At 42.7% G+C, this 14,899-nt stretch overlaps 1 protein-coding gene across 2 annotated transcripts in view; it reads left to right on the top strand.

Annotated features, from left to right (window-relative positions):
• The first annotated feature begins 894 nt into the window (after nt 1-894).
• The window catches only part of GPCPD1 (glycerophosphocholine phosphodiesterase 1), a 50,268-nt gene continuing 36,263 nt past the window's right edge, over nt 895-14,899 (top strand). Inside the window, exons 1-4 of one of the 2 annotated variants that reach the window (XM_061622491.1) lie at nt 895-1,416; nt 9,051-9,131; nt 12,127-12,223; nt 12,950-13,034. In XM_061622491.1, coding sequence (XP_061478475.1) covers nt 9,083-9,131; nt 12,127-12,223; nt 12,950-13,034 — 231 coding nt within the window. In that variant the 5' untranslated portion in view covers nt 895-1,416; nt 9,051-9,082. The remainder of the gene's footprint in view (nt 1,417-9,050; nt 9,132-12,126; nt 12,224-12,949; nt 13,035-14,899) is intronic. The other variant, XM_061622490.1, reaches the window with a different exon arrangement.

The raw sequence follows: 14,899 nt of genomic DNA, 5'->3' as shown, positions 1-14,899 counted from the left end.
TTCCAGACAGTGCATACCCTGTGTCTTCCTGCTGAAATCCAGTAACTTTTTCTACCATCAATGTTCTGATTTATTTTTGTACCCCTATTGCCCCTCCAGACAGCAATATTAATGTGGAAGCACTGAGGAAACATTGCAGAACAAATTAAAGCAGAATAAATCCACTGCTAATGCACTATTATTGTGTTAAGGTTCATGTTGCAGAATTCACCCACAATAAAACACCAGTTTGGAGGGGCCCAAAATAACAAAAGTGACTTGTTTTAAACCAATGCAGACATTGCCAGTTTCTTTACTAAGCTAGTTTCTGTCTCCACCCTCTATCCTCGCTTTGTTTAACTTTCTGTCCGATGAAGAATTCAGGTGGACTCAACAGATTGTTCACTAGTTTGTGACATTTTTGTGGTAAGAGGATTTTGAAAAGTTTCAAAAGTGGCAGTTTAACCCTAGCCCTAAACTATACAGTACTGTACATGCGAATATAATCTACCTCTTCCTCTCCTTGGCGGGTTTCTCTCCGAGAAAAGCTTGGGCTTGCAGAGGACTGGCGAATAACACCCCACCAGCGCCCCTGCTGTAAAATAACAGGCGGCGTTTCGTCCCTGCCCCTCCCTGATCTGCATCCCCTACACCAAAACATCGACGGCTCTTGCGGTACCTGAAAGCCTAACACATTTATTATGGCAGAACCTTTCGTGGCCTAGAGAAGTGGACACTAGCCCTTCAAAGGCTTCTGTCGCAATAAATATGTTCGGTTTTAAGGCCCCGCATCATAACATTAAAAAGAAAAAGGTCCGATCTTTTGGGGAAGCGGGTCTGTGGCGGAAGAACTGCCGAAAAGCTATAAATCCGCAGCCTACAAGCGCTGCTCGTTGCTTTTTCCCATACTCGCAGGTCCTCCTTCCCTTCCTTTCCATGTCACTCTGCTCTCTCCTCGCCCCGCCCACTCCCAAGGCTCCGTCCCTTTCAGCCTTCCCAAGGCCACGCTTTCTAGGAAAGCCGCCGCATCCCCTTGTTGTTCTCCCTCCACGACACCCTCTCTTTCTCCGCCGGCCTCTTTTCCCTCGGTCTCCCTCCCTCCCGCCATCTCACGGCCCGCTTTCTGATTGGCCGCGTCTGTCACGTGCTCCTGGTACCCACTTAGTTTTCCTTTCTCTCCGCCCGGCGGCGGCGGCGGCGGCTGGTGCCGGGGCGGCTGTAACCGGTTTGGGGCAGGGAGAGGCTTAGTCGTCAGCACACAGTGCACCGGGGTTTCTGGCTCGTCACCTCCGTCGTTATTCTCCTCGAGCCCGAGGTTGACCGAGAGGAAGCTGCTGGAGGTGGGAAGAGGGAGCGCGGATCGGCACCACCGCCGTCATCATAACCCTTATAATCCGCCCATCCTCTGAAGCCCTCACAGTGCCGCTCCTTGGGCAGGTTAGTCACAAAACCAGGGCTGGGGTCAGGAAAGGGGGAGGTTGTTGGGTGGGGGGGACACCGGCGGTAGGCGGAGGGGCGAGATAGCCGGTGAAAAAGGGGGCCCTTTGTGTGCCTGTTTAGCGGCTGGTGTGTCCTCTGTTCGCAGTCGTGAGAGATGCTCTCCCTTCTCCCCATCCACCTCCCCACGCCCTCCTTGCTCTAGCGCTGCTTTGTGTTCATTTAATCACTGCTACCCCCCACCCCATCCCGGGCAAATTGCTAACGGTAAGATTCGAACCTCTTCCTTAATCCTCATCAAACAGGGTGGGGGGCCTTGGCAGCTGCTGTACCGAAAATCAGTAACATTACAGCAATGTGGTTTTGGGAGGGCTGAATAGGCTGTGTGAAAGTGACCCCGTATATGTGTGTGTGTTGATGTCTGGTTGTAGTACACAGTGCCGAGTGTTTCTTGACACCAGGAACTGCCCTGTTACATAGGGGTACAGGTAACTTCCTTCTACTGAGTCTGGGACCGTCTGAACTCAGTCTTGTCTACACTGAGTGGCACTATCTTACCAGGGGTCTTGCCCCTGTTTGCTATGGAGATTATGGCGTTTGAACCTGAGATGTTCTGCATACTCCACATATGCTCTGCTGCTGCATTATGACCTCTGTTCCCAATAAAATGGCCATTTTGTTACGTTTTTATTGTTTGTTTCTTCAAGAAGGTCAGGATGATGATTCCTCATCTTCTATTCACAATAATAATAAGCAATAATAAATTAATTTTTGTTGTCTGCTTCTCACCCAGAATTCAGGTCCCAAGGCGGATTACATATATTTAAAAATACAAACTATTTTTGTAAGGTGGTTTAGGTTGAGAAATGGTGACTGGGCCCAAGGTCACCTATGAAATGAGCATCATGGTGGGGGTTTAAACCTGAGTCTCCTTTACCAATCTCTGTCCACAATGTCAGTAGTCTTCAGCTTTATTGGATCCAAGAACCTCCTTTAATAACAGTCTGAGAAGGGACCTGGCTTAAGCCATGTACTGAATGTGCCCATCTTTCTCTCTGTAGGATGACCAGATGCAAAGGAGGACAGAAGTCCCCTGCAATTTTTACAGCTATGCAAATGAGAAAATTTCAGCAGGTGCACTTTCCTGTGCAGACTGGAAATATGTACCTGTTGAAAGCATCTCTGCTACATGACAGTCAGAGGTTCAAAGTTCTGGCCTTCTTTGCATCTTGCAAATCTTCCTTCCTGTTATAAAAAAAGAAGGTAAACAGAAAATGATGCCATTTCTCTTTGCAACTAAATAAAGAGAATACAGAATCAATGTTGTGTATGGCACTGGTCTTCAGCTGAATCTGGAGACAGCAGTTCTACTTGTCAAAGTTCAGAGAAGATCAAAGTTCAGTGAAAGAAGCATGTTCTGTATTGGGATGTTTTTTCTGTTCTGTATTGGGATGTTTTTTCTTTCTCTCCCTTGTCACCTCAGTGTGCATAGAGCTTTACAGGGAACAAAGTGCCCCTTCCCTTCCACTTATAAACCCTTCAGGCTTTTAAAGACTGTCTCCCCTTGTTCAAGATTTTATCTCTCTAGGGTTTTTTTGGGGGGGGGGGCTAACCTGTTTTTGCACACTGAACCACTTCAGGCTGAAGGTAGGAATGCATGTGACTGAACACTTTTCCGTGTTAGAAGAATTCCCTGCACATTAAAAGAAATCTTCTGGTATGTGAAGAAGAAGGCTAGGTCCTGACAGGACAGCTTTCTGTGTGGAAGGAATTATTTTGGTATGTGCGAGTATTCTATCATGTGAGTTCCTGCATGAAGTTGTACAGACTAGACCAGGCACAGATTGACCACCTCGTTGAGGCTGCTAGTCTGCTTCTTTCTTAGTGGTTTTTGGGGTGTTATGCAACAGGCCCTTTTTATTTCACCTCTGCAGAGTCTGATGGGACAGGTACTGGGTTGCTTCATAATAATCATGGTTGATCTGGCCAGTAGTCTGCACTATGGAGAAGGAAGTAGAAAGAGGTATAGATGTTGGTTTGGCTTTCTTGTCCTTGTCTGCCCCTGTGTGGCAGAGTATGTGGGAAAGATGCCATACTTTCATGAGAAGCTGTCATGGAGCTGGGAGGAAGCTTGCCAGAGAGAAGGGCTCTAGTGAAAGGTTTTTAATTATTATGCTTGCTGTTGGTCATAGGCACCTAAGCTGGGCAGGGGTAAAACGTGTTGAAGGTCTTCGTACATTATGTAATGGCTGTTATGATAAAAAGTATCTTGTGTTGCTGGTGCCAGCTGATATGGAACAGCTGTCCATCTAGGGAGGAATGTGACTGTATTAAATATCATTAAGCTGGTTGCAGCATGGATGACATATTTTGAGTCTTTTTCAAAAAGTTCTTCAGAAGACAAGGATTGGAAGACTAGCAATCCATAAAGTGGGATGTTGCAGGTGCCTTCTCTGTACCTACTTTGTGTAGGTATGCAAGTTTTTTTGTTTAAAAAAAACTGATAATGCACACAAAATCTAGATGTACAATTGTGTTTATTTATTGCTCTTGTGAGCAGATGCCATTGTAAACTTGGGTTAATTACTCTGTTGAACAGTAGACAGGCTTAACTGTGATTCTGTTTTCCTTTATTCGCACTTCAATCTAATTTCTTTTAAACAGGATTAATCACATTGGCTCAGGATTGCGGAGTTTGAACATAAGCTTCCATGTAGCCTGCATATTTCTTCTGTTTAAAAGTAGAAACATAAAATGCAGTTGTAAATCAAACATTTTGTAGCTGGCAGAGCAAGCATACCGTTCATTTGAAGATTGTTTTGAGGGACTAGTATATTGACTTTCACTAGTAGCAATACCAATTCCTGTTAATTCTTGAGGCGTTTGAAACCTTTTTCTGGAGGTTTGCAGTGCAGTTTAAAAGCTACCAGAGAGACTTGAGTACAACTCAGAGTTTCTGATTTGTGTCCCTTAACCTCATCTTGGAAGAACTGAACAAGGATTTTCTCTCATGCTCTGACATAAGCAAATTTGTAATCAGCTACTTTATCTCTTCAAAATAAATGGAATGCTTGCAGTGCAATAATAAATAAGCACGCTAGACAGTAATTGGGTTGAAGTACATTGTGACACAAGTTAATTATTTTTCAGCTCCAAATGTACAACTGGAGGTCCCCAGGGAGGGCACATAAATTGAATCACCAATGCTTTTTAGTCTGGTTCCTACCATAGACCCTGATCCAAGGAATGACCTGTCCACCTGTGCCATTATGTAGCATTGGCAAAAGAGCTCTTTAGACCCCTCTCCTGTGTTGTGAGAAGAAGCTTTGCCAGAGCCCTCCCTTTATTGAACATCTCAACTGTTCACTTCTGCAAGTAAGTTGATATGGCAAATAGTAGAGAGCTGCTGAGCAGGGCCAGCACCAGGCATGTCTGGGCCTGCGGCGCCATAGCCTACCCCCTCCATACAAGTGGTGCAGGGCTAATAAACCCACCCACACAGCCCACCTTCGCTTATCATCCCTGCAAATGGCATATGCACTGTGCGCACATGCCTGCCCTCAGCCAAGATGGTGTCAGGGGCGTCAGTCCCTTAGGGAAGCCTCTGCTGCCATCTTAGTTGACGGCAGATGAGAGAGGTAGGTGGGGTGTTCGTGAGGACTTATTGAAGCCCGCACTGACTGTATGGGGGGGGGGAGGTACCTGGGAGCTTCTGATCCATGGCCGGGTCGGGAGCCGATGCTGCTACGGATCGTAGAATGGGAGCGCTACCCTTCCAACCTATGGAGGGGCCCCTCTGGGCTACAGGGACCCCCAGCCAGGGCCCGACCTGGCTGCTCCCTGGTGCTGGCCCCGCTGCTGAGGTACCAATATGAAAGTCTTTGTACTTACCTAAAACATTGACAGCTCCTCACACTGGGGGAAGAAGGAGCTAGAGCCCTTTGACTGTCTCTCTGCTCTTCTGAGACGATTCAGTGGATGGAGCAAGTATTGCTGATCCTTCAGCTCTTGTACAGTTCAGAATATGACCCCTGTTGAAAAACAGTTTCTGACCAGGGAATTAAAGCATCAGATGAATTTACTTCTAAATTCAGTCTGGATGAAAAACCAACATCACATCAGTGCACTAATATCTGGAGCGGATTTGGGGGTGTGAGGGGTGGTAAGCAGTGAAGTCCTATTGGTGAGTGGAGATACATTCTTCTCACACACAGACACCAATGGATTTCACCTTTAGGTAATACTCTCCCAGCTATGGGGCTTAAGATCTCATACTAATAAGTATGTATTCCTTAAAGCTTTTCACTTACCACTTTTACTTTGTTGTTGTTGTGGTATGCAATCCAGCACTTCATTCTTACAGAGTTTTATGTGGAAGAAACAGAAAAGCTTTATTTCAGTTAATTAGCATTCAGCATTGATGCCATGTGTTTCTTCTTCCTGAACTTGAGTAGGCTGTGATGCTGCAATGCAGCACTGGAAATGCAGATATTCTCTGTGATGTTTTTTTCTATGGAAGAAAGTTATCTTGTCAATCATTCTGGCTATTGGTTGGGAGAGAAATTGGAGGCCACTATCACAAATCCTATAGATTCCTTGGCTGACTTAGTAAAGAGCATCTGTACATAGAAATTACGTAATGGGTACCAGTTTCACTTTAAACACAGAGTAAAGTCACAGCTTACACTTTAAAGAACATGATAAGCAAAAACAGATTTTAATCCGCTTCATCCCCCACACAAAGCCAGTTCTTCAGTGTGTCTGCATTTCAGTATATTTTTGTCAAAGATGTAACTGCAGAAGCACAGAGCATACTCATTTTTAATTGCCTGGGCATTGTAGACTTTTTAGAACTGGAGGGGTTTTTGCGTGTGCGGCTGTTCTTTTACTTAGATTTTGTTTTTAGTCTTGTCACCCACTCAGAAGTTTTCTTCTCTGAAAATCAAGTTATGAAACATTATAATAAAATGGACGGTGATGTTGTGAAGTCTCCTAGGCCCAGTTGTTTCTTTTTCTCTCTTCATCCATATTCAGCAGCTGTTGCTTCTCCCTGTTTAATTACTATCCCTAGAGACTCCTGCCACTGTTCTCTGCTCTCTCTACCTGCCAACCATATGCTCAGAGGCACATGTTACCAAACTCTTCCAAGCTACACAGGAAAGTGTGAAAGACCAACCCAAATGGTGTTTGCGTTTTGACCAATTTGTAGGGCAGTCCAATATCTCTGAGAGGAGGTCAGGTCTCCTGCTCCCCTGGTGCATTCACTATAGCTGTCCAATTTCCCTGCTTGTTAAAGTTGGATAGAAATAGCTGTGGGCTATAGGTACGTTCTTAAACCGCAAGGTTTTTTGCCTAATAGTGAATTATGTATTAGAAGTGTTGCCAGAGGGACTGCAGGGTTTTATTGGCTAGCCCCTATGCATTCCATAGGCACATCAGTCTTCAGTTTGGCAGCTGAGTGAAGGGGTCCTATGTAGGTACTGACATAAGTGCTCTATCAATCAAGGGAGGATCCTAGATGACCCAGAAGCCCTTGATATGACTGCCAAACTTACAGCTGATGCAGCATGTGGATGTTATGGGAGGGGCTAGCCCACCTTGCTCTGCAACTCCCTGATATGTACTTTCATTGCATGAACACTCCCCCCCCGATTCTGTTAGATAGCATTCTTATTTTACTAATCTTTCGCTGTAGAACTGTTTTGAATCTGCCCCTTCTGTATATTGCTTAGAACTCAAGAAATCAATGTTTTCTTTCTGCTCAGTGCACGTAGCTAACAATGTGGTAAAGTGGGTGGTGGCATCTCAACTCCAGACAGTTTTCAGTGATGCTCATTACATAGATCCATTTCAGTCTGGTATCTGGCCAAGTTTTGGAACAGAAACAAACAGAAACAGCCTTAGTTGCCCTGGTAGATGACTTGTGCTTGGAGATAAACAGGGAGAATGCTATCCTGTCGAGTCTCTTGACTCGCTTAGTAACTTTTGATACCATTAACCATGGTATCCTTCTACATCCCCAGAATAAGGCTTGAAGGGAGGAAAGTGTTAGTTGTTTCTGCAGGGATGTTCTCAGAAAGTGATGCTGAGAGAGTATTGTTACATTCTATGGCCTTTGGCATATGGGGTGCCTCAAGGTCCCAATGTTGTCCCTCATTCTCATTAACGTCTTCATGAAACTGCTGGAAGGGGTGAGCTGGAAGTATGAGTTGAAGCTCCATCAATATTCTGATGATAGTCTGTGCTACTTCACATTTCCAACTGCTAATCCCAGAGTGGAAATCCTAATCTAGTGTCTGGGGACAGTTCTGACATGGGTAAAAATGAGCAAGTTGAAACTTAATTCACACACGGCAGAGTACTGTTGGTTGGAATTCTTCTAATCTGGTTGAAGGTATTCATCCTTTTCTGGATGCGGTTGTCCTGTCCTTGAAGAACCAAGTATGCAGCTTGGGTGTTCCTCTGGACCGTTGCATATGCAGGTAGTGTCAGTGGCCAGGAGTGCCCTTCTGCTAGCTTCAGTTGGTTTGCCAACTGTAACCCTATATGGAAAAGGCAGGCCTGACCTCAGTGATTCTTGTTATAACCAAGCTGAACTACTGCAGTGTGCTTTGCACCATTCTGCCTTTAAAAAAACCTGTTTGGAAATTAAAACTGGTCCAGAATGCAGCTACCAGAACACTGGTACGACCAAGCAGTCACCTCGTATTATGCTGATCCCACATCAACTATACACTGGCTCCTGTGTACTTCTCAGGCTTTTTTTAATGTGCCGGTACTGATGTTTTTAAAGCTGTAAACTGCTAATACCAACAAAACTGAAGGACTCCTTATTTAGTTAGTAGCAAAATTATAAAGACGAGGGACAAGGCCTTTTCAGTGGTAGAGCTCCTTCTACAGGGAAATCTGTTGTGCCCATACTCTACTGTCCGTAGATGTGCAGTAAAGACATTTTTATTCTGTGACTTATTTATTTATTAGATTTATATCCCACCCTTTCTGCCAGTAGTTGCCCAGGGCAGATTCAGACTTTTTTGGTCTGAATCATTCTTACCATCTCCATTCTGACTTCTAGATGCTGTTTAAAAGGTTTTCTGTTGCTGTATTCTCTGATTCTTTTCATGGTCCTTTACTATAAGTTTTACTTGTATTGTAAGCAACCGTATAAAGATTTTTTTATCTTTAAAGTCTGGATGTAAATTGGGTGGGGAACTTCAGGCCTGGAGGCCAAATGCAGCCCTCCAGGCCTCTCTGTCTGTCCCTTGGAAGTCTTCCCAAGCCATACCCCTCACTGAGTCACACCCTAGATGTTTTTGCCTGTCTAGAATGTGTCTTGGAACTCTGATAATACCTCTTGCTTGTGTAGATGGAGGACAGTGCATGGTGTAGAAACTACCCTACAGTACAAAGGTAAAATTGACATTCATTGCCCTGCTCACATTTGCCTCTGGTCCCACTCACCACTGACATGTGGCCCTTGGAAGGTTGCCCAGAAAGGAATGTGACCCTCAGGCTTAAAAAGATTCCCCACCCCTGGTATAAATGAATACAGTAGAATAAATTCATGAAATGTTAAGATGTGTACAAAAGTGTACTGCTCCTAAAATGATGCTTTTTCCTTCCTTCCTCAATAGAGTACAGCAGCTGTTGAACAACATTCACAAGTATGGCACCTTGTCGCATTACCTTTGAAATCAGAGGAATATCGCCACCAGGTAAAAAACACTTGTCTGGTATTGCAGACTTAGAGTAAAAGTAACTACATGTTATAGACAAAAGTTGTGATGGAGATGTATGGCAAACTACATTTCCATTGCTTTGCATGGACAGACTTTTACATATAGAAGACCTTCATAGAGGTAATGCTGTATATTGAGAAAGTTGATGAGCATATTTTTAATGAGCCAGATGGAATTCCCCCCCCAGTTCCACTGTATTCCCAAATATTGGGAATGACCTGTCAACTATTTTGATGGATAGGTCAGATTCATGAGTGAAATCTATCCCAGAGCCTCTGTGGCTGTGCTGCCCACTGGCTCTGCAGCATACCAACTTTCATCCTTGTGCTGTCCCTTTTATGCTTATAGACCCTTCTGTTCCTGGGCCCAATGTCTGTCTCTTTCTACCCAAACTAAACATCTACTTGCCTCACAGAATATGTGTTGTCAGTTTTTTCCCAGTTCCACTGTATTCCCAAATATAGGGAATACACCCCACCCAAAGCATTTGTAAGGTAACTTGACAAACATTCTATGATGTAATGGAATGCAGAGCTAGTGGCTAGGGAGCCTCTAAGATGAGACTGTTTTTTTTTCTATAATGTGTATACTTTTCAATGGAGCACTGATTTGCTGAAAAACTGTGTAATCCTATACTTGTCTGCTCAGAAATAAGTCAAATTAAGTTAAATGGGACTTACCCCCGATACATGTGCATAGGATTACAGCCTAAATGTCTAAATCAATATTTTCCCCTCTGCATTGGATTCTGCTATCTTGCAGTTATTAAGATGAAGTTGCTCGATTTAGTTTTGATCATTGATTTTGATATAAAATTTCTTGGTCACCTTTCCTAAAAATACTGCAAGGCAGCACATACCATGTTTAAAAATTAAAAAGCCACAAATTGACAAATGTTTTTAAAAGGGCTGAGATAGCAAATCTGCTGGGAAAAGACTCAAGATGGTCACTTAATGTTTTCCTAGTCCTGCCTTTGGATTCTCCCTCCCTCCTCATTCTGTCATAAGAATTAAGTCAGGGTTCCCCATACCTTTTAAAAAATAATACTTTTTATTAAGTATTTTAAGCAATACAGTGTCCTGAAAGTTCCCTTCTGGCTTGCAGAAGGATTACAAACTCCCCAGTGGCCCTCCCTGGCTTGTCACCCCCGTGTGGGAGGGCAGGCAGTCAGGGGTGGTGGCAACCTCATCTTCAAGGCTTGGAAACTTGAGCCAAGCATCCACTGCAGTCAGGAAGCAGGGGAAATGTTATTCCCAAAGCCTCTAGCATGAAGGATTGAGCTCCCCAGCATTGATGGGCATTCTGTGATTGTTTAGGAAAGAAGAAGCTGCTTCTACAAGCCTTCTCTATTGCCACTTTTCTCTCCTTCCCTGCCCCTCCCGCTCTGCTCCCCATTTTAAAGATAACTTTTTGGGAAAGAGATGAACAGAAAGGAAGACTAATGCCAAGTGGCCCCTTTATGAGCCAAGTAGCTGTGACTTTCAGAGCTTGTTTGGGTTTGGCTTGTAATAAGCTTGGGCTTTCCGACATGTATTCATATTTATTTATTTTATTTATTTATTAAATTTATATCCCACCTTTCCTCCTAGAAGGAGCCCAGGGCAGCAAGTGCACATACCCATTTTAAACTAAAGTACCATTGTTTTTTCAGCCGACTTATATTCTATTTCTCTTCAGATATTCTCTTTATACCTACTTGGTCCTCTTCACACTCCTACGTCTGTGGCTTTCCTTTCCCTCAGTTTTAGCCTCTCTTCACATCTCCATCCTCCACTGCAGAGCTCTTCTCATTCCTGGAACCAGGGTGATGTTTTTCTGCCAGCTAAACTGATCTTGCATTCCTCTCATAGCAACTCTACTGTCCATACATTGCTCTCTTAGCACTTTCCTGTTCAAGTCAGCTACTGATCATTTTACCTCACCAGGTGACATGTTCAGAAATATTACATAATGTCCCAAACTCAGCCAGCAGCAGGCAGGTTGTTGGAGTCTCAGATAATGTTTGATGGACTATTTTTAGCTGAGTACACATGACCTATATAAATGTATAATAACATACTGTATTTATTATTTATATTATATATTTAATGTATTGTGCATATGTTCCTACAAGGCGCGTGAAGAGGTTGTACACAGCTTTGGGATATCGGTTCATCTCTTTTTCTCTCTCTCCTCCAACCCAAATGGATCCATACAGTTGTATGTCTATATCAAGCAGTGCATTGTTTCCCTGCAGTAATAAATGCTTAAGGTTGCCACTTTCTAGGTTCAGAATACAAACTACCTGTTTCATCTTTTGCAACAAATGCTTTGTTACTGTAGAAAAGCCTGTTTTAGTGAAAAATGCTATAACTAATTAGTAGTTAACCTTTAAACATTTCTTTGGGGAGGTATCTGCTAACAGAAGGTTACAAGCGCAAGATCTGTTTCCAGATGGTTTTGTGCCCCGTTTTTATTGAACAGCATGCTGGGCTATATGAGCAAGAGAAAGCAGAATTGCGTGCATCAGTCACTGTGTGAACAGAACTGCTTTCATTGGCACAATGAAGCTTCCCCTCCCACTCCTCCCCCTGCAGGTCATCTGCATCCCCTCAGATCTCTTCCAGAAAGCTGGGAGAACCCCCAGAGCAGATCATGGAAGGAGAGTGAGGGGATGTTCATGGCAAGAATGGAAGTTCCACTCACACAGTAACTTAATTAGATACAACTCTTAGAGATCTCCCTTCGGTGTGCCTTGCCTTATGTAGGCTTGGACAGGCACATACGGTCTTCCTGCTGCCCGTGCTATTTTTATACAGTGCTTTGAGCATTTTTATGGAAATGCAATTTCGAAGTTGTATAATTTTGAGCCTACGCTTGTTCTTAGGTGGACCTGATACATTACAGAATACTGGAAAAAGTGTATTGGCAAAGCTCTTATTAATATTTTAAAGCTTTATTGTATGCTTCTAACATATATTTTTCTTTGTAGGAGAGGTTCTGGCAATATGTGGAAGCTGTACCTCTCTGGGAAATTGGAATCCCCAATGTGCAGTAATCCTTCAGCCAGAGGAAGAGGCTGGTGATGTGTAAGTTTCTCTCAGTAGTATATACAAAAACTTGTAGATTTACATGCAGGTTTGGTAATGCCAATTATGCAGTCCAAGCACTGCTTGTTCTTTGCCTCAGCATTGGAACACCTCATTTTAGAAGGCAAATGACACTTGAGGTTAGTTATTGCTTGCTGGCTTGGTGTGCACTTGAATCCTGCTTAAGCACTTGCATCGCTCATGTTTGTCTTCAGTGTGCCTGCTAAGTCCTTGCAGGGGAATGGTCTCCCCACATAACACAGTTGAATGGCCAGCAAGGTCCCCCCCCCCGATGCTGCTGGACTACAACCTCCGCTGGCTGGGGCACAGTGAACTCTGCACATGCAGTAGATGTCTTGTTTCCTCTTGCTGTTTGAAAGGGTGTCTGGGGGGCCTCATCTGATATAATAATAGGAGCTGAAGGATAAACTTCTGAAAACAATCATGTCAGTGGCTCCACCTGATTGCCTTTTTCGAATACATCTAACAACTGAATTCTTCTAGATTCTGGATACAGAACGCTTATTGTTCATTTTCCATGTAAGATTTCCATGTAGAGCTTTTGGGTGCTTTTAAAAAGTATACCAGTGTTAGATCAGAAATGGCCCTTTGGAACAGAACAGGGAAGACAATGTTAGAAGTCTCACTGTGTGTACATGTGTGAATTTTAAATGTGTCATTGTTTTGCAGTCATCCTATATATTTTCAAAAAAATTTTTTTTGCAGTCTGCTATGGAGAGCTACAGTTGACCTTCCAAGAGGACATGATATTGAATATCGATATTTTCAAGGGAGTTTTTTAGAACCCCAGGTACGTACACCTAGATAAACCCCAATATAACTTGTTGACTAATGCTGAAGGGTAAGGTTCCATGGTATTTAATTGTTGTAAACCGCCCAGAGAGCTTTGGCTGTGGGGCGGTATACAAATATAATAAATAACAATAATAGTAATAGTAATAGTAATAATGATGATGATGGTATGGCATTTGGGAATAGTCTACAATATAGCTGGCTGTTCTGCTTTTGTTCAGTTCTCCTGTTTTTAGTTTCAGTAAAAATTTCCTACACAGCAGTTGTATAAGACAGAGTGAAACCTTTGTGCAGAGAGCACCTTTATGTAACTTTCTGTACATAACTGGCCACCTACAGTTGGCCGTTGCTTTCCAGCATGTATATGCTGATCAAAATACACATGTAAACTGATGCATGCAGTGATGTACACATATCATGCTTTTCCTGCCTAGGTGCTTTCTATGTAGGAAAGATGTAATGTATGAAGAATACCAAGCTTTAAACACTACAAAAAGTCTAACAGCAGAAAATAGCTAGATGTGTAGGCATGTATCTTGTTTCAGTGGTTTTGCAGTACGCACTTGAAACTGGTGAGGACTTGTGGAATCATAAGTGAGAACTCTTGCCAAAGTTAGTTTTAATACCTTTCTGTCTGCACCTTTGTAATTTTGTTAAATGTCTTTGTAATTTTGTTAAATGTCTGATGTATGGAAGAGAACACAACTCTACAACCTAGTGTTTAAAAAAGTCTTATGTAGTAAATCAGGTTCCTTTGTAATACATGCAAACTTCACAGCATGTATTGGTGAGTTTGTTTCCCTTGAGTAGGTGCTCTGTATGAAGCAGAGGCTTCTATGGTAAGTATGACTTTTATGCAAGAGCAGAGTAGAGTCATATGTAAAGAGCCCATACTGATGGCCATTGTGAGCCTAGCTATGAGCAAAAGTGTGCATTTTATTTCAGGGCAGTGATTCTGTAGTGAAGAACACATATTCTTCACTATCGTTCTTATGTGTGGATTTAATATAGTGAAGCTGAAAGCAGGAATGATACTAAAAATGGAAAGCAGAGTGCAGTGATTGACTACAACATATAAATATAACATTAAATGCACCTGTGTGTTGAATTAGTAATCACAGGTCAGCACTTTCATTAATTCGCTCTTTGTGTTGCATTTTTCTTTTTGTAGCAGTTTCACTTAGCCCCAATTGGTTTTAGTGACTGGAATGTGTCATTAAGTCCTTAGTATTTTATTATAAGTTGGGAAACTGCCTACATTTAAACTTGAGTTAAGAGCCAAATGAGGGTTTTTATATGCAGAAATGAACTAAGCAGTGCAACAGATTATCTAGCTTCAAGTCCACTGTTATCTAACACAGGATTGCATGGAAGGAAGTTCCATAATGCTCAGTTAAAGCACTTAGGTGAGTTAACAGGTTCACTCATTTTTGAGACTTTTAAACATGAGAGTGCTGTATATCTAATTTTTTGCTGACTGATGTGAATAACATCTTAGGTGGTGAAACACAAATTTAGTTGTTGATGGGGGTGCATTTCACGATATTTTAATAATTTCCTAGCCCATGGTCAAAAATATCTTCAAAAATGGAATATGTAAATGTAAACTTAGGCTTGATTCATAATTTGCATAGTGCAAGTGCCATTTTTCTGTTACTTGAGTAACATGTGAATCTGCATAATTACAAACATTTGGGATATTGACACGATCTTCCTTTGAATATGTTTGGAAGGAGACAGGATTATGCTCTGTGACACTGTTATAACTCCTCATTAAGTTGTCTTGATGAAGTTGTTCTTCAACTTTCAGCACATGTTGTTGGACTACAACTCCCATTGTCTCTGACCATTAACTAAGCTGGC

Source organism: Rhineura floridana, chromosome 4, assembly GCF_030035675.1.
Source record: "Rhineura floridana isolate rRhiFlo1 chromosome 4, rRhiFlo1.hap2, whole genome shotgun sequence".
Classification (NCBI taxonomy): Eukaryota; Metazoa; Chordata; class Lepidosauria; order Squamata; family Rhineuridae; genus Rhineura; species Rhineura floridana.
Note: the sequence above shows the minus strand (reverse complement) of the source record. Positions and strands in the feature narration are given on the sequence as shown.